At 42.7% G+C, this 20234-nt stretch overlaps 1 protein-coding gene across 1 annotated transcript in view; it reads left to right on the plus strand.

Moving 5' to 3' along the window:
- The window catches only part of TRABD2A (TraB domain containing 2A), a gene marked incomplete at its 5' end in the record, with an annotated part of 81948 nt that overhangs the window by 57519 nt on the left and 4195 nt on the right, over nt 1-20234 (plus strand). The window contains one exon of the mRNA XM_082301159.1: nt 13338-13428. Within this exon, the coding sequence (XP_082157285.1) occupies nt 13338-13428 (91 nt within the window). The remainder of the gene's footprint in view (nt 1-13337; nt 13429-20234) is intronic.

The following is a 20234-nucleotide window of genomic DNA, read 5'->3' on the forward strand; positions in this document are numbered from 1 at the left end:
ACTGTGGTGCCGTTCAAACTGAACTCATCCTTCCCTTGTCCTTTAGAAGCATTTTGCAAATACTTGCTTAAGTTTAAAGAGGGCTCAGTATTTTTACTGTGGTGGACATGGAAGTCAGCTTTTCCCTGATAGTTGTACTCTAGTAGAAAAGCTTTTCAGTATAGGAGACTGTTGTTCTTCAGTGTACAAGGAGCTCACTGTGCATGTGCTTGCAGACATGTTTGTTGTATGCAGAGGCAGAGATACTGAGTCAACTATAGTGCATGCACAGGAGGAACAGCTCATAGACATACACATGTGTTTATTGTCTGGGTAACGAATGCAAAAGGATAGCAGCGATAAATACGGAGCTGAGATGAAAGGCAGCACGTCTGAGGTTGCACCAGTGTATGAATTAACCTTTCAAGGACACATGCAAAAGAAGGAATATGCCAAATTGTCTGACTCCAAGGGGCTCAATAAATGCAAGGGGAGAAGCAAGGCACAATTTCACCCTTCCTCTTCCTCTTGCATCTCCTTACCTCTTTCTCTGCACTTCCACAAGGAAGTTGTGTCTGCTACTATTTTGGAGCAGTGCAGTGGGCCTGGTTGGGGAAAACCTACTCCATTTTCTGCCTCTTAGCAGCCAGCAGAACTCTACAGGCACATCCAGCAGCACATCCAACTCAATAAGGTTAACATCTACACTTCAGACTAGGGCTGGATGGAGGGTAAAAACAGGATTGTTTTGCCATGGCTCCCATCCTTTGTTCTAGCTCCAAGGAAAGGAAGAAGTTAGGATCAGTGTTAGAAAAGAGAGGTGCTAATTCCCAGAGAAGTATCACATCCCCTCCACCATGAGCCGTATGGCCTTTGGGAAAGGGGGAAAACTGAGACTGGTGTCAGTGTCCATGTGTGGTTTTCCAGTCTCAGTGCATACTGCTTTAGTGAGGATGGAAGATCTAGACAAGGCAAGGAAAATATTTACTTAAACACTAAAAGCATTTGTATTCAGAGTCTGTGAGAATTTCTGTACTTGCAGCAGGGAGTTGTGGTTACAAACTTAGCATAAAAAGGGCCCAATGTGTGAGAGCCAGGACTTCAGGAAGGGTGGCTGACCATGTTTGTTCAGATGTGTGTGAAGACTGTAACCTGCAATCTTCCTGCATTATCTCTGCTCTGTCCAACTCGCTGTCACAAAGAACAGTGAAGCATGTCCTGGTTGTGTGGATTCTGGTCATATCTTTCTGTAGGCTAAGACCAGGACATTGCTATACTCCACTGCTGAAGTTCTGACCACATTTGAACCTGCTGCACTGATGTTTCTGATGAAAGCATATGCCAGCTGTAAGTCCAAGCTGTGTCTGTTGCAGGTGGCTGCTCTTCTGTCAGGAGGCTAGTCGCAGATATTTGGGCTTTGGTTACTGCATCACAGCTTGAGTAATGAGCAGCCCATGTAAGCAGACACATGTGGATGCATTGTGTCACTCTGAATCTGTCATGTCCCAAGAGCAGGATTCTTTGGGAGGAGGGAGCTTCTTCCCCTCCTTGCACAGACTCTGAATCCCAAGAGCTGCAAATCACGTCTTTAGATCATTTTGTGTCATTTGTTTCCCCTCCCATTAATTGCTTTCTGTTCCTGCCCTTCTGCCCCAGACTGTCTTCACTGTCATTGGTGTGCACAGCACTGCCCCAGAGCCCAGAAGCACTGCAGGACCAGGACAGATCCCTGTCCTTCTAAACTTCTCTTGTTCCCAACTTTCATGACAGTCCTAAAATCCTTTCCCAGGCTTCCTGGAATCTTGCTTTTCTCTTTCTTTTTTTTTTTCCCAGTTCCCCCTTTTCTGTGTCCTGATTGCCAGCATTTCTGTACTGCAGCACTGCCAGGAGCCTTGGGCCTAAATGAATACCCTTAATCTGTGGCTTATGTGCACATGGCTTGATCTCCAAGCACCCGGTGTGCTCTTCTCATGCTTTTCCATCCTACTTTTGAACCCAGACAGCTTCCCTGTCTTCTCTGGGGACTTTGGACTGATTTTGAAATTGTCTCTAATTACTTTCTGGCTTTGATACCAGTCTGTCCTCTGTTCTCATCTGCTCTTCCAAATAGTTCTGTTCAAAGGATAGTGCCAGCCTCCCACACTGAGCAGCATAATTCTTGATTACGCCCTTGTTTGACTGCATCAGGGTTTTTGGTGGGGTTTTGTTTGTTTCTTTATTTGTTTTGTTTGTTTCATTTGTTTCTTATTAAGCATCTAAACGAGAAGTAGCATCACAGGATATATTGCAGAAAACAGATCAATTTCTACAGATTTCTGAGGTTTCCTGAGTGCATATTGCAATTATGAATGCAGTCTTTCATTGTTTTCCAGCAAGCTAATTTAGCCTTTTGCTTATGCAGATTGCTGTATGTGATAGATAATTATGTGGATGAGTTATTTTTATGCCAGCAAGCAGTGAAGATGAACAAATATCTTGTGATCAGTTTTAAGCATTGCTTGGAATTGTACTGCTGTTAATTACTGTAAAAAGGTTCCAGGAAAGTGCTCACACAAGGCAGGTTAGAATGAGTAGTAGGAAAAGGGAAGAAAAAAGAAAGGCTATAGGAATGGAAATAAGTCATGACTGTGTGGTGGCTTGCCCTCTTCTGACCACCAGTGAAGAAAGTATCTCCTAGCAGGAGCTTATAAACTGCAGGACAAGGTTGTATTAAAATGGTAGTAGGATATTAAAGGGTCTCCCAGTAAGAAGGGGAGAGAAGACTTTTAGTAGTTTTCTTTCCAGATTTTTTCACCATGTGTTTTATTTTTAAAACAGCTAGGCTTTTTGTAAGGAAAGTTCAATTTTTCCATTAACAAAAAACCATTGAAAAAACAACTTTTATCATCAATTTTATGGAAACAAGGTCATGGTTTGTGTGTGACTGTGAGATTACATATACCTTCTCATGTTATTTAAAATAATCTTGGTATTTTTATTTTTAATGGAGGAAAATCAGAAAATACTGATTTATTTTATATTCTAACTGGACTGATGGGATGTGTAATACATTGTGCAAAAGAAGTAGTCTTCAAGACAAGTCTATCAAGACCCCTCTTCCTGGGTCTTGATATAGCTTCATGGCTATAGATGTTGACTTCCTATGTGGAATTATGTGTGGTAATTTGGGCCATAATAGATTTGATCATTAGATTCAGCACATTTTATGCCTTTTTTTAATCAATCAGGCAAACTCTCCCTATATTTTGTTGAAAGTGCGTCGCAGTCAGAGCTCATTTCTGAAACTATTTTTGTTTGGGAGTAATTTGCACCAAAGTGGAGAACTAAAAAATAACAGATTTTGCTGAGAAGATCCAAAACACTTTGCTTCTGACCAGCGTGCAAACAAGGAGAGTTTCAAGCCAAAATAAGTCTGTTTGAGGGAATTAGAGGAAAGCATGGGAAGAGAGAGTTGGCAATGGCAGCAGCATTCCACTATGTTCAGTAAGGATTTTATATTAATTGTGGACAGGCCTTTTTGTATGGCAGCAGCAGGGTTACAAGCCAGGCCTGCTCCCTGTTGCCAGTGGTTGAACTTGTGAAGCAAAGCCAGCTATAATTTTTCACCAGCAGTCTTCCTTCTGTATGGATTTTCAATTTCTCTGAATTCTTGAGTGGCACATTCAGGATCTGGATGCTAAGCCAATGTAAGTGATGTCACATGTGATTTCACAGCCAGCCAGACAGGTAATGCCATAGGTTTCTGGTTTGTCTAGGAAGGGAACACTGACACAGTGAGAGCTGCATTGTCCTACTGTACTGTGGAGACTTTACCACTTGTCCGGGTTTTACAAGGGTGCCGCATGCTGGCTAAATCATCCCAGAATCAAGGGATAGTTAATACTGACAGAGAGCTCTGGAGATTGTCTGGTTCATCCCTCTGCTCGGAGCAGGATCATATAGCACTTTTCCTAGGACTGGAGTATGGGCAAGGATGAAGACTTCAGAATCTCTCTGGGTAATCTATTCTAGTGTTTAATCACTGAAGATGCCTTTTCTTATGTTTAAGTGGGACTTCCTGTGTACCAGTTTTTGTCCATTGCCTCTTGTCCTTTCATGGGACACCGCTGAGAAAAGTTCTACTCTGTCTATTTTGCAACCTCCTATCAGGCATTTATGGCATCACTTATAGCCCCTGAGCCTTCTCTTGTCCAGGCTGAATAATCTCAGTTTCTCCTAGTGTGACTCATACGCTAATTGTTTATCATCTTTGTGGCCCTTTGCTGCACTCTCTCCAGTGCGTCCACATCTCTTTTGATCTGGGAAGCTCAGAGCCAGACACTGGACCCAGAACTATGTCACCAGGGTTGAGGAACAGGGAAGGATATCTCCCCTCAATCGGCTGGCAGCACTTGTGGCTGCCTTTGCCACAAGGACACATTTCTGGCTTAAGGCCTACTTGATGACCACCAAGACAGCACATCTTTTTCTACCAAACTACTCTTCAGCCAGTTGGTGCTCAGCCTGTTATGGTGCCTGGAGCTATTCCTGCCCAGGTGCAGAACTTGATTTGCTGAACTTTATGAGCCAAGTTTCCCCTTATCATAAATCCATACTGATCACTCCCAACCATTGCTTATCCCTGACACATTTGGAAATGGTTTACAGGATAATTTGCCCCACCACCTTCCCCAGGAACAGAGGTGTGGCTGAGCATTTCATAATTCCCCAGATCCGTCTTCCTGCCCTTCTTGGAGACAAGAGTTATCCTTACTTTCTTTCAGTCCTCAGGGACCTTCCCCCACTTGCCACGACCTTTTAAAGGTAGTTGAGAGTGGCCTCTAGTGACATTAAGCAAGCTCACAGAGTTTCTCTGGATGTATCCTATAGGGACTTGTAAATGGCTGGTCTTTCTGCATGTTCCTTAACCTGATCCTTCTCCACCCATAGTGAACCTTCTTTACTCTGAACTTTCTCCCTAGTCATAAGAACCTGAGATTCCTGAAGGCTGGTTTGACCACTAAAAAAAGTAACAAAGACATCTAGTACTTGGCCTTTTCCTCATTCTTTGTCATCAGGTCTTCTGCCCCCTTCAGCACTTCATTTATATTTATCTAGTCTACATTTTACTGCTGACATGCCAGTAGAGGCATTCCATGTTCCCCTTGATGTTTCAGATTCACCTCTAGGTGGGTTTTTTCTTCAGCATGGTCATTTTATTCCATTTTCTTCCTTTAGCTTACTTACGGTTTCTGTTGAAGGGGCTGAAGAATAACTGAGGGAAAAAAAGCATTGGGGTTTTTTTTTATGTAGGAGGAAGCATACTCAGTGGCTTGAGATCCTGACTTTATTTTGACAGACAAGGCCTCAGGTGAAACCAGGTTTCTGGGAGCCAAGTTTCAATTCCCTCTAGTCTCTCCTGCCTCTTTGAACAGTTGAGAAACTCCAAAGTGCCAGTTCATGAATAAGAAGTACAGAGGAATCTAAGATTCCTTATGTCCCTGTGGAAGAAATTACTGACTTCAGTGAGAGAGGCTGGCTGATTTGACAACCTCAGAAGCTGGTCCTCTTAATCTTGAGAACACTGGAAAATTCTTTTTTCTCTCAGAGCTATTTTTCCTTGTTGCTCCTGAAAAAAACACCATTCTGAGCCTTTAAAGTATAGTGGATGTTGGTAAGCCACCATTAACGCAAAGAAAAAAAGGATGTTGGTGAGAACTTCTTCAGCTACCATTTCTTCTAATTACTAAAGGGAATAACAAATGTGTTTATTTGGCATTAGTGAGACCGTATGGAGTCAAATCTCCAGGGACTGACTGGTTTCTTTTCCCAGACAGAATGTGTTACCACCAATGGTTACCCCCGTCTGCTGTAGTCCACCAAATGGCTTCCTTCAGCTTCTCTAGGTTTCAAGGCAATCCTTGTGATGTGAGAGGTCAGTTTTGTGTCAGTCTTAGGTGCCACATGTGTTGGATCCATAGGCTTGTCTAAACCCTTTTCCGTCAATCCTTATTCATAAAAAGCAAAAACAACAACAACAACAACAACAAAACCACCTGGAAAAAAACCCCAAAACCCCAACAAAACCAAACAAAAAGACCCAAGAAGAGAAACGCAAAAAACTGCTCTCAAAAATCTCAAAAAACCCCCAAACAAACAAAAAACCCAAAAAAACCAAACAAAAAAACCCCCCCAACCAAACAAGCAAAAAACCATGAAACCAAAAAAGAATTTTCAGGGGAAAGTGGAACTGTGCTGAGTCTGAGTGGCAAGTTAGGTGGTACTGTTTCCATGTAGAGCTGTTCAGTCTTACTTCTTGAAATATTCTGTTCCATCTGGCATTTTTAGATGTGAAATTAGGCAAGAGGAACAAGGTTTACTGTTGCTGGGTAAGAAAAGGGGAGAAAGGACCTGTCAGGAGTGGTTTAACAAGCAGTCAACAGTGCTAAGCCCAGGATGTCTCTGTCCAGCTTGTAAGTATGTTAATACCTGTAAAACCAAACAAAAACCTGCCATGGGAATATGAAAGTTGCCCAGGGAAATGTGATACCACTTTGAAATTTAGTGGGAATTCAGAATCCACCATGGAGAATTTGAACCTGCCAGTTCAGTACATTGGGAACTGGAGATACAGGCTGCACAGGGAATGTAAATTTATCTATGCATTATGTAAAAGATTTGAAATGTATAGTGAGGAAGTTCATTAAAAGTCTGTAAGAAGGTGAATATTTGTGGATCCTGGAAGAGGTCAAAAAAAGGTGGGGGGAGGGGCAGGAAGACAACATAGTGATAAAACAGATTTTAAAAACAGATTAAATGAGTCTTGTGGGGCCACCTCACTTCTCCTTGGGCTCAAAGGGCTTGCTGATTGCCTTCGTGCTTCTGTCTCTGGAATGCAGCATCGTTATAGCTTCCTTGGGTGGGAGGAAAGGCTGAGTGCCTGAAGGTGTGCCTGTACCTCTGTAATCTGAGAATGCCAGATACAACCCAGCAGCTTTGAGACTGTTTTTCTTAGTAGCCTCTTTGAGTCTTCAGAATGCTAATGACAGGGTTTATTGGAACAACAACCCCTGAAGGGGAAAGATAATGTTGTGTGGAGGCAGGACCCACATCCAACGCCCCAGGGTTCACATGAAGGGCACTGCTCCTGACATCTCTGACACGTGAAATGAAGAAAGCTTTGCATTTCTCCATTAGAGGCAGTAGCCTCTGTTCTAATATATTAGTGCAGCTGTCAAAATCAGCCAGGCCAAAAAATGGTGCTGTTTCTCCTCAGGTACTGACAGTCTTCCTATCAGTGCTGGGTTGACCCATTAGTGCTTTTACTGGGCAGCTAAAGTAGGAAAACTTCCATCGTGTAATGTGTGTTTTGAGCTAGGGGGATTTCAAGTCCGTAGTAACTTTTTTGCTGGAAAAGAAGGAGTGGTGTGTGATGTGAGCAGGTCCAATGGCAGAGGTGGCTGTGAGTACTGTAGCTCAGATACGGCACTGGTAATTCCTTCCCTTACTGGTAACATAGTGCTGGGTGCTAGCATAGTCACCTCTGTGAGGGTCTTCTTGTCTCAAAACCATAAGGCTTTATCAGTGGAAAACTCTTAGTAAATGGAGACCCAGTAGCTAAGGCTGCCTTGAACGTAAGCTGTTTCTCTTAACTCATCTGTTAAGAGTTTTTTTACAAAATATGGGCATGTAAACTTTTCTTTTATGTTAATTTAGTCATAAATTTGGTCTTACAATCAATGAAAAAGCTTTTTCTATCTTCAATTTTTGGAGGAGATTATCAGGATGTTTGACTTTGCCCAAGGGTAAAAATGGGAATCACCAGGGATAAAAAATGCTTAAGCCTTACATTTAAGAGGCCTAATTTTCGACAGAAACTGATAGATGAGTATCTTCTTATCTTCCACAAGAAAAATGCCTTCATTTTGGCTCATGCAAATTGTAACTTCACATGTTTCTTTTCCATTAGTATTAGACTATTTTTCCTATGTTGTGCAAGGCTACTTGTTGTAGCCTTGTGCAAGGCTACTTGCACTACATCAAGTTCTTTGAGAAGTTATATAGGCAAGTTGATTAGCAAACCACATCACTTTTGAAGAAATGGAAGATTATTCTTTTCCCTCCTGAGCAAATGCAAGTTTGAGGCACTTTCTTTAAGTCTTTTCATGTCTAGGGAAAGTACTTTCTTGGGCATAGAGAACATCAGTGTTCTGCAGTTGAGCCCACCAGATTTTCCTGTTTGGTTTGAGAGTGGTGAAGTATGATCCACTAAGATTTTATACTAATAAAAGATTTCCAGGAAATCATGGTTTTGTGGACAAACACTTATCATGGTCCCAGTAGAATAAAACCTTGGGTTCAAAGTTTATAGAGTAATATCTCATTAATATTACATCTTGTAGGTAATGTAGGAAGAATTTTGTTTGGAGGTCTGCAGTCCAAAAAATATTGGGAGGGCATGGGAGGGCTGTTTGCATGGGATTTGACCTGTAAGCATGCAGAAGCATTGTAATGCAACATCTTTATACTCCTACACCTAATGTGAATTCAGGGATTCTTTAAGTTGACTTATAGTATCACTGTGGCCACCTCATCCCCTTCAATCTTCATTATTTCCTTCTCCCTGCAGTACTAAATTTGTGAGAGTACCATCCTTTGTCCTTTGGTTTCTGTTCCGGTACCTGGAGTTTTCTTGACTTGGAAATACTGTGAGAAGCAAGATTTTACTGGATTTAGTATTATTACATGTTTTCCATTTGATATACTGTTTTAACTTAAATGGCAGATTTGGAATTCCTGCCACTTTATGACTGATCCTTGTTTTACATATATTGCTTGGATTATCTAATGTAACTGTGCAAAATTTCCTCCTCCTGATTCTGAGAGAAGTGAAGTGTGAGTTTGCTATACCTGGGTGCATGGTACTCAAGCTTGAAAATAGTGTCTTCCTCTTGAAAAGTGTGTACAGAAAGCATGTGTATGAAGGAAACTGATTTGTAGCTTAATTGATCACATCACCTCCTTTCCTTCTTTTGCTTTGGATCATAATATATATTTAATCTAGCTTTTTTTTCCTCCATAATTTTACTAGCTAGGTTAAAATTACTCCAGGTTCTGTGTCCCAGTGTGTATTTCAAAAGTATAACTGTGTTTGTGTTAAAGACTAAGATGCGAAGAATGAAGCAGATTATAATTGCCATAGGCATTTCCAGGAAGTTTCTAAATAATTGTAAGATTTGTACCTCTAAAACTTTCTTGAAAGTATTTGTTTCAGTGGCCCATAGAGTCTCTGGCACTAAAACTCCTTTTGAGTGCTCACAGTGCAAATAAACATCCAGCTTTATGATGTCCCCAGTGGCTGGACTAATTTGTGGTTGCTGTGCTATAATTCTATGCTTTAGTTGTTCCCACAACATCTTGGAAGTCAGCAGTCCAGATCATGTTTCCTAACAAACAGTTTGGTGTCTTTACATGTATGTCCAGTGATTCATTGGCTTGGGATGTTTGTAAATGGTGAGATCTTGACGTGCTTCTGGGGCAGATGGGAAGTGCCATCTTTCTTCTAAAGAAAACACAGAATTACGTATGCTTGACAGTTTCCTTTTTACATGATTCTAAGAGGTCAAAGAACTTTATTTATCTGTTTGGAATAGTCAATTTTATTGAAATTCAGAGAGGAGTATAGTTTTCATGAGTCTTACAGACTTGGTTTCTGTGAAAAATTAAAATTTAGTAACAGAAACAGAACTTTTGTTTTGCAATATTTCTTAGTTCCTTTCACTACATGCAGAACTTTTTCAGACTCACAATGGCTCACATGTAGGTTCAACAATCTCTGCTGAAACCCACAGTTATCTAGGTAAAACTTACCTAACCTGGCACGGTTATAGAAGCAGCTGTGCATGTGCTGACAGTAAAAGCTGCGAGCAGGAGACACAGGTTTCAGGGCAGTAGTAGCAGCCTGTGTTCTGCCGGATTGGGAGTGGCTGCTGAGGAAGGGTCAGAAGCACACAGTGTGTGGTCAAGTCTGCGAGTGCAAGCTGGTCAAACTGCGTTGTTCTTAGAGCATATTGCCTGTTGTGGTCCCTGCATGCCATCTCCTTTCAGTACAGATTAAAGGCCTGGGTCTTATTTACTCTCCAGTAGAGTGCATGGCTGAGCTGGTGCACACAACAGCTTCTTAGTTTCTCTTTGAGCTTGAGCACAGAAGAATAAAGATTCATGGCTCCCCACCCCCTGCCAGAGTAAATTGACCTCTTGGAGGCATCTCTTCACCTGGTGGTGTGAGGATAATGCAGGGCTGCATACAGAAAGAAAAGAGCAGGCTTTCCGATAGGACAGGGCCCACGGCCTTTCTTTTGGGGAGCATTCAAGTATGTTAGGCTAAAATAGAAAACAGGTGAAAGAGGCCTGCGCCCTGCCACGTGACTTTCATCTCAGTCTCCCTTGCAGCAGTAGTTGCTTGATTTTAAACCTTGGAGAGTGTATCTTTCTTGTGTGTCTTACCATTGGTTTTGGCAATCCGATCTTTTGTACACCACTTACTGCTTTTTGTGGTTGTTCCCAGAAATGAGGCATAAGTTCTGACTGTAGAGAGGCTCCTAGTGGGGTCCTGTATCTCAAACCCTCACCCTTCTGCCTTTTTAAATTTTGCATCTCACTCAGTTGAACCTGTAGCTTCTCTGGGCCAGAGCTCTGTCTCATGGAGCACGAATGGCCCACCTTTTGGATAGTGAATACTGTATCATCTAACCCTTTATGTACCTATAGTGTGAGTGGCTCCTGATTGATGATGTCTTGTGAACAATCTAATATCACATGCCCGTTTGTATTTGTATGCATCTATTTTACACATATTTATTCATTTGGTCTGTTCTCTTTTGCACAATATTAGCATATCATTTTTCTCTCACATGCAGACATTACTCATTGCCTTGGCAACAATGAGCAAATGTACACATAACTGTGATAAAAAAAGATATTCTTGTCACTGCATTAAATTAAAGAGTCCAGCTACAGAAAATCACTCAAGCAGGTTGACTGATTGAAATGGGATTCATCCATGTGCTACAGTGATTTCCTACATTCCACTCTAAATCACTGCTCTGAGCAAGGATGACTGAAGATTGATGGAGGAGTGGTATGTTTAATAGTGTGGTGTGAGCAGCTGTCTAGTAGCTCACTCTTGAAATGAATGCAACTGTAAGCTCTTAAACTGGCACAAGGAAAATTATTTTAAGACCATACATCACCCTATAGACTGTTTATGCCTTGTCCCTTTCCTCCTGAAATATTTGGATTAGGAAAATAGGAGTTCAGAGCCTTGGAACTGCTTTACACTTCTGAAGATGGGATTTGGCTCATGCATCATTGCCTGCATGAGGTGAATGCCTCATCTGAACTTTCAATATACACTGCCCATATCCTTGTCAATTGAGAGGCACTTCTCTACAAGTCCAAGTTGTCCTGCCTCACTGTCTTTTGCAAGGAATGGATCACCCTTTGGAAGCATCCCTTCCTCTGCTGTGTGGAGATAGGGAAGGAGGAGTGAATCCTTCCCTCCTTCCCTTTGCACATACTTCTCTATGTTAAAGGTGAGAAACAGAAACTATTCTGGCATCTTATAAACCTAGTGTTTCCTTTACAGTAGCTAATTTTACTCAATTAAAATATTTTATTACAGTCATTCCTGTTCCCTGCTGCAGCTGGTCTTTTTTGCTGACCTGAGGGAATTCTTGGTTAACTGTACCTGGAGCTGAGCCATCGGGAAGCAGCAGATACCAACAGGATTAGGTTAGGTCAATGTAATGGTACATAATCTTTACTCATTCTGAAGACAAAATTTAAGCTGAGGAAGTGGGGCAAAATCTAATTACTGTGTGAGAAAATATGGTACCCAATGGGTGTGCGTTGCAGTGTTTGGTTAAAAGGTTTCATTTGAGCTAGATCGGTTTGTGCTCTTAGGCTCTGGGGGAAAGTTCATCTTCTGCTCAAATGATACCATCCAACTGTCATGCCTTAAGCTGGTACATCATGAGCACTTTGCTGTTGTGGCGTGAGAAACTTGAATTTTTGTGCTCCAATTCATTCAACCCCTTTTGGAATGAAAAGTCATGAATCCATTATATTTAGTCTCCTGATGTTCTCAGCACTGTTAGATTCTGTTTCTAACTTCTTGCTTTCCCTGGCTACTGGAATCATTCTGCTCGTTCTATTGCCATATATTTATGAACAACATTACCAGAAAACAGTTTTTTCTGGAGTTACTTATCAATTTTAGCACTGTGTACAGCTACAGAAGCAAGGGATCACTCTAATGAGTAATTTCCCAAGGCCAATTTTAATTAATGTAGGCTGTTAAAGGAAGAAATGTTTTATGAAAGCTGAATCTGTGCAAGACCTTTGTTCTCTCTTTGTTCTCTCTTTCTTCTGCTTCTCAGCAGCCTGGTCTCATGACATGTTAGAATGATGGTGGAAGACATTCTGTGAGCAGAGCATTGCTCCTGCAACCTTTGAGTAGTCATTTATTCACTATGGTGCCAAAATACAATCTTACCAGCCACCACATCTGTCTGAGAATGTAGGGGAGATGTAAATCACAGAATTAGGGCAGAACTATCTAAGTCCTTCTAAAACTAAGTCCTTTTATCAACACAAATGAGGTCAAGTGTCTGGCCCTGGTGGCATATAATGAAGAAATGAAAGAGGTTGATCGAAGTCATTGGCTTTCAGAGTTATTGTCTGTTCTTTGCAGTTGGATGATTCTTAATAATTTAAAAATTGTTAGTGATGTTGAGCAACAGCTCTGTGGCTTTATAATGCTGGAGAATGTTAAAATGTGGCTGGATTCTGACCTTCTTTGCATCACCATCAGTTGTACACTCACTGCTGCTCTTGAACAGGGGTGTCCAAACTTATTCCCTCTAGTGATCCACAATGGCCTGATAATCACAAAGTCAGTTAGGTTGAAAAAGACCTCTGAGATTATCAAGTCCAACCTTTGACCAGTCACCACCATGCCAACTAGACCATGGCACTATGTGACACATTCAGTCTTTCCTTAACACTTAAACACTTTCAGGGGTGGTGACTTCATCACCTCCCTGGACAGCCCATTATGCAACAACCTGTGGGACCAGCGTAATTGCAATCACATCTGCATTTTAGAAAGGCAGAATGTAGTAATTGAAGTGACCTTGGGAAAGTTCAGCAATCACTCATTAGAGATCCTGTGTTTCTGGTGCATCCTGGTGGGGAGTGATAAAGCTCTGCCTGCCTTGAGTGTGGCACACCTCCTGTGATGAGGGAGGACTTTGTTGTCCTTCTCCCTCTTTCCCTGTGGTTGGTGAGTTCTGATGTCATTTTTCTTTTAACTGCAGGTCACTTCATGGGCAACAACACAGTGATTGATGTTTTGAGGAGAGAAGGGTACGAGGTAGAACACACTCCAGCTGGACATGCCATCAACAAGTAATGCATGCTTTTACCTAGCTAAGCAGCCATTGGGAGAGTGGGTTTGTAAACAATTATGAAGTAGTAATGGCAGCTGGAACTATAACTAAGAGTGAGCTAGGCTCTTTCTCTCCTTCCCAGCATGAAGGAGAGAAGTTTACTTTTATCTTCCATGAGCTAGTTTGGAAAGGGGATTTTACTTGGTTTTGGCTTGGGTTTTTTTTGGTTTTGTTTGTTTTCTGGGTTTTGTTGTTGGGGGTGGGGATGTTTGGTTGGTTGGGTTGTTGTTGGTTTTGTGGTGGGTTTTTTGTGGTTTTGGGGTTTGGGGTTGTTGCTTTTGTGGTGGTTTTTTTGTGGTTTTGGGGTTTGGTGGGGTTTTTTTTGGTTGTTGTTGTTAATAAAATGTCCACCCTTGTAAGTTTTTAACTATTAAATGAACAGCCACAGAGTATGCATGCTTGGTTCATCAGATCTGGATGCTGTCTTGTACCACACAGACTTCCAGGTTTCTCTTTCCTCTCTTTTATGTGTTTGACTGCCCTGCCTTTTAATAATCTCCTTCTTTTATACTGCTATTTTTTATTCTTTCTGTTTACTCTCTCCCAGCCTGGAATCTGATTGCTCAGAATCTTTGCAAGTTATCTCCATGACTGATTGTTCTCTTGTCCCCTGCTTTCTTCTGCATTTTTAAGCTAAGGTACTTGTTGTTCTGGTTCATCCTGCAGCTGTCCTTTGGGATATACCCTTCCTGCCTCTGTTCATCTCCCACTGGATGCTTTTATCCACCTCCATGGTTTCAGTAACTACAGAATGCCAGATAATCTCCTCCTCCACTCTACCGAGAATTAGTTGTGCTTTGACTCACCTCTTCCTGGAATTCTTGCAACCAGCTTAGGGTCTGCAATCTTTGCCTTCCCCTTCTCCAGACTCTTATCAAACATGTAGCTGTTATATGTACTCACTCTTCACTGCTAAAAGACCACAATGGAGAAAACTGGAAATTGATCCCAGTTATGGTGCCATTTCCCTTTTATCTTCTGTGCCAGGCATACTGTCCCTGTTTACATCTCTTTTGCTCCTCCCCTCTGTTTCTGATATGGGACTCTTAGGCAGGATTATCACCTTTTGATAGGATTTGTACAGAGGGCACAGTGTAGAGTCTTGTTCTGTACCAAGGGCTCTACAGGTGTGGTGCAAATTAGTAACAGCTGTTTTTCTCATACTCTGGTTGCTTCATCTTTCTCTTTATACCACCTTTGCTGTTGTCTGAGACTGTGAGATTGAAATTCTGGCATTGCAAAAATTCATGTTTTTACAGTGGTTCTAGACAGGGACATACATCATTAAAACCCAGTGTATCAGTGTTTGCAGGGACGATTGAAAAAAAAAAGACAACAAACCCAAACCAGCCTTCAATGATATTTTCATGTTGTTTTTTCATTCTTAGCTTAGGTGTTCCTAAAAACAGCTGCAGCAGCTTCTTAAAGCTTAAAGAAAGATAGCTTAAAAGCTACTTGAGAATAAACAAAATCTGATACTGCTCTGTAAGGATGTAGCTGTAAGGGCAGACAACTGAAGAAGAAAGGAGGGATAGATTTCCACTTATCAGGAAGGTTGGTATCAAGGTTACTTGGAGTAGCTGGGCACCCAGTTCCCTAACCATATTATGGGAGTTAGTTGTGCAGCCCCTTGTGACTTTGAAAGCCCTCAGTTAGGCATCAGTTGCATCTTAAAGCCCTCTGTTTGGCTTCAGTTGCATCTTCAGCCTCTTCCTAGGACTATTGGACAGAACATCTTTCCTGCCGTCTTGATATTAAACCTGAGCAAGAAGATGGCGCTTCACTGTTAACATTTCTGGATGACTTGGAAACAGATATAAAAATAAGACATAGGCTTCAAGAAAAATATGGGTTCAAGGGAAAAGAGTATTTAAGGTGAGGGAAAGACTTATGGCAAGAGTGTCAGAGTCCTAGGGCTTGGAAGGAAGCTTTCACTTGATTGCTGTCCTGGGCTTGTTCTAAGAGCAAGTAGCAGAGCAGTCTGTGACAGTAAACGCAGTGTTGATCACATAAACATGGAACTGTATCCAGCTATTGTCCAGTATAGTGCTGCACACAGTCCAGTCAATGCCTGTGGACTATTTGACTGTTCATAATTGAGACAGGATAAAAATGCCAAGTGCTGAACTGAGAAAGAGAATTTAAATGACTGCTCTGGTATCAGACACAGTAGGGATATTAGCTAAGAGGTCCTACAACACAAGAAGGAGGAAGTCTGAAGTCGTCTCCTTGCCTTGCAACATGACATTTTGGCAGCACAGTCTGCTGCTACGTGTGCTCTGGCTAAACAAAAAGTCCCATGTGAGATATATTGTATATTATCTGTGTGTGTAGGAACCAAGAAGGATGCAGAATCGTATTGCTCATTTTCCTGTAGCAGGCAGGGCTGCCTGAGGTGTACTGTCCATCTGCAGAGCAAATAGGATGAATGCCCCTGATTGGAGACAGAAAGGTTCCTTCTCCCTCGTGTCTCCAAAGTAGGGAAGGCAAAAGAGGTGCTCCAAGCAGTATTGCAAAGGACAGTTTATAAATAATACCACAAGTTCAATCAACCTCCTTCTGACTTACTTTGGTCTTTAACTGTTGTTCCTGATTTTAGAATGCACTTATATATTGTAAAATACTCAACACAATCACAGCCAAAATTAAGGTGCTTGCTGACTCTTCCTTAGCTGCTGTGCCGGGAGAGAATTGGCCTGGGGGGAGAAGAAGTACGAACTTTTGAATCTGTGTGCCTTTTCCAGTGGTTGATCAGTCAGTCTCTGGAAGAATTGCTTGCAGGAAGTATTGCAAAGCAGGTTTTGTATATGGATGTGTCTGAGGCCACACCTGTCAAGAGCAGATGTCTAGCCATGCAGGATGCAGGTCATCCTCTACCCGTAGCAATGCTGAGCCTCCAGCATGGTATAGCCATGGTTTCAGTAGGGAATGCTGCAGGCAGCATGGCACTCTAATCTACAGGGGAGGGGTGCTGCCCACGCCATGACTTAGTTAAGGAACAAAAACAGTGAAGAGAAATGGTGGAAAAGGGAATCATAGGCAGAAGAGACCTTCAAACAGATTAAATCAGGTCACTGGAGAGAGCTAATGGGGGATCACTCTGTAAGGTGGAGTTGAAAAGTGGGCGATGTGAAGTAGCTGAGGAAGGAGAGCTGAAGGGTCATGACAGTTCAGAGGTGATAAAGTGTGACAGAGTGTGACACCACAATGATTTTGAAAGAGATTGATAGCCCAAGGTCCATTCTGCAGCAGTCTCTCTCAAATAAACTTCAACATGTGATCAGTCTGATTTTCCTTGCAGTAAATAAGACAAATTATCTTTGTTTTCCATATACTTTCCCCACATTCCAGTCCACAACTTCATTTCCCCTTCTGCAGGAACTGCTCTCTCTGTTTGGTATCCAGTAAGTGTGCATACAGTAATGGGCTAACTTAAAAACTGTACCCATGCTGAAAAATGTTTCCTTCCAGACCTCCTTCTTTTCATGCCATTGGAAGCTGAAAAAGGAACACAGTTCTGGGAAAGTTTCATTGATTAATGGCAGGCTTCTGCTTGGTGATCTGTGGTTTTCTGTTATCTTTCTGAATTTCAGCCCAAGCCAGTCTCCACTTCCGCTTTGTTACACAAGACTGTTGCATCTCTTCTCTTTATGAAGTAGCCGTAAAGATCAGACAGATGTTCCTGATAGGTCCTGTGTATACACAGAGTGGATTGAGTTTGTGGGTTTGTCCAAGATGCTCATAGACAAGTAAAGAGGGGAAATTGTTCCAAACAATGAGAAGTGTGGGCTGGCAAAGCCATGAGTGAATAGGACACTGCAGACTGCTGCCTTAGAATATAGATGAGATGTTGCTTGCTCTAAGAATAAAGAAACAGAGCTTCAGTGATCAAGGTGGACCTGATTATTGTTTTCTTCAATTTATCACCTTCACAGGAAACCGAGTAGTCATAGCCCTTAGAGCTTTTTCTAGGAGCTCAACTTTGAGTTTCCAAGATTTGCCTTATGAGGCAGTTTGTACATGCATATAGTCTTAGTGATGTATCTCACTTGCTGGAGCTCCTTTGAAATTCCCAGTAATGCTGCCAGCCTAATACAGGATCTGGGCAGCTGGAAGGCTAAGGCTTGACTCCCACTCCCTCCTTACTTGCTATAAATGTGTGCAAAGCTCAGCTCTGCTTATGAGAGAGATGCAATTCCTCAGTTTCCTCCCCTTCATGTGGACCTCCATATTTGTCCATAAAACCCACGAAGATCACCATTTCATGTTCCTTGGTGTGCTTTATCTGAGTGGCAGGGCAGCATTACACCCTTTTGCACATCAGCTTTAGAAACCAGTGCCACAGTGGTGTGTTGAGCTCTGGTCTCTTATGTGTCAGACATGTCCCCTGACGCGATGTTTTGTAAAGGCTGTGCATTCATTGCGTTGTACCATCTGGCCTCATCAAAGAGAAAATGAGAAGGGAGTGAACTTGGTGGTGCCAAAACTAGTCTGCTTTCAGCTGATGCAGACTGCATGGCCCAAAGGATTCCTTAATCATAGAATCATAGAATGTTAAGGGATTGGAAAGGACCTTAAAGATCATCTAGTCCTAATTCCCCTAGACCAGTCTAATAATAATTAATATTGACGCCTCCCACTAGCCAACTTACTGAAGGCCTCATGCAACCTGGCTTTGGAAAGTGCCAGGGTTGGGGCAGCCACAGCCTCCCTGGGCAACCTCCTCTAGTATTTCACCACCCTCACGGTAAAGAATTTCTTCCCAATACCTAGCCTAAATTCACCCCTTCTTCAGTTTGTATCTGTTACTCCTGTCACTACAGTTCCTGACAAAGAGTCCCTCTTCAGCTTCCCTGTAGGACCCTTCAGATACTGTGAGGCTGCCAGGAGGTCTCCACACCGTTTTCTGCAGGACGAACAGATCCAGCTTCCTCAGTCTGTCTTCACAGGGGAGGTGCTCCAGTCCTCCTACTACTGTGCCCTCCTCTGGACTTGCTCCAACAGTTCCATGTCCTTATGCTGGGACCCCAGAGCTGGATGCAGTGTTCCAGGGGGGGCCTCACCAGAGCAGAACAGAGGGGCAGAATCCCCTCCCGTGCCGTGCTGCCCACGCTGCTTTGGATGCAGCCCAGGATCCCATTGCCTTTCTGGGCTGTGAGTGCACCTGGCTGGGTCTTGATGGGTTTTTCATCCACCACCACCCCCAAGTCCTTCTCCTCAGGGCTGCTGCCAATCACTTGTCCACCCAGCCTGTAGCTGTGTCAGGTGTTGCCACAACCCAGGTGCAGGACCTTGCACTTGTCCTTGCTGAACTTCATGGGGTTTGCACAGCCCCACCTCTCCAGCCTGTCCAGGTCCCTGTGGATGACATCCCTTCCCTCCAGCGTGTCGACTGCCCCACACAGCTTGGTGTTGGTGGCAAACTTGCTGAGGGTGCCCTCAATCCCACTGTCCATGCCACTGACACAGATGTTTAACAGTGATGGTCCCAGTACTGACCCCTGAGGGAGGCCACTCATCTCTGGTTTTCATGTGGACAAGGAGCTGCTGACCACAATTCTTTGTGTGCGGCCATCCAGCCAGTTCTTTATCCACCAAGCAATCCATTCATCAAATCCATGTCTATCCAATTTGGATACAAGGATATTGTGTGGGACAGTGTGAAACACTTTGCTTAAGTCCAGGCAGATGGTGGCAGTTGCTCTGCCACATCCATCGATGCTGCAGCCCCGTCAGTGAAGATCATCAGATTTAACAGGCGTTGTTTGCCCTTGGTAAAGCCATGTTGGCTGTTACCAAGCACCTCTTTGTTTTCCGTGTTTCTTTGTTTTAGCATAGTTTTCAGAAGAATCTGCTCTGTGATCTTGCCTGACACAGAGGTGAGATTTTTACTTTCTCCATTTTAAAAATGGGGGTTATATTTTCCTTTTTCCAGATGTTGGGAACTTTACCTGAGTGCCACAAGTTTTCAAAAATGATTGATAGTGGCTTAGCAAGTTATCTGCCAGCTCCCTTAGAACCCACAGATGGATCCCATCAGGCCCCATGCACTTGTGCACATTCAGGCTCCTTAGATGGTCTTGAACCTGATTTTCTCCTGCTTTGTACTTAGGGTCTTCATACTCCCATTTCCCTTTCCTAACTTGGGCAGCTTGGCTGGAACATTTGTGGTTGAACAGTGAGATATAGAAGTCGTTGAGAACCTCGGCCTTCTCTGGGTCCAGTGTGCAACCAGGTTACTGCTAATGGTATATTAGGCCTTTCCCTTCAAAGACGGTAATTTTCAAAATGTGTTTCTGTAGCCATGACCACAGTCTGTGGGCTAGCTTGTTTCTTACCTTCTCCACCAGTCAGAGCTGCTGGTCCAGAGCTGGCTTTATCAGCTGGTGTGCTTTAGTTGTTTTGGATGCTGCTTCCCCTTGTCCCCCAAGTTACTTTACTCTGGGCAGGAAGTGCTGAAAGGAATAATCTGGTCTGTGTTCAGACTAGAGGAGTGTTGTTTGACTCTGACTTAGAAGTGATTCCGTTTTTGTCTCTTCCTAGATATGCAAGCTTATTACCAAGAGTTATTCCACCCTTATCCAGACTGCATTCTTTCCTCTGATACAGACTGCCTCTTTTCCAAAGACTTTTTTTGTTAAAGAGCACTATTTTGATCACAAAACCAATATTGACTTAAGGAAGAGGGAGCAGGAATACAAGGCAGAGAAATGAGTATCCAGCCAATATGTCAGAGATAAACACCTATTTTAAATGTATGTGCCT

The sequence above is a fragment of the Coloeus monedula genome (assembly GCF_965178545.1).
Source record: "Coloeus monedula genome assembly, chromosome: Z".
In the NCBI taxonomy this organism is placed as follows: Eukaryota; Metazoa; Chordata; class Aves; order Passeriformes; family Corvidae; genus Coloeus; species Coloeus monedula.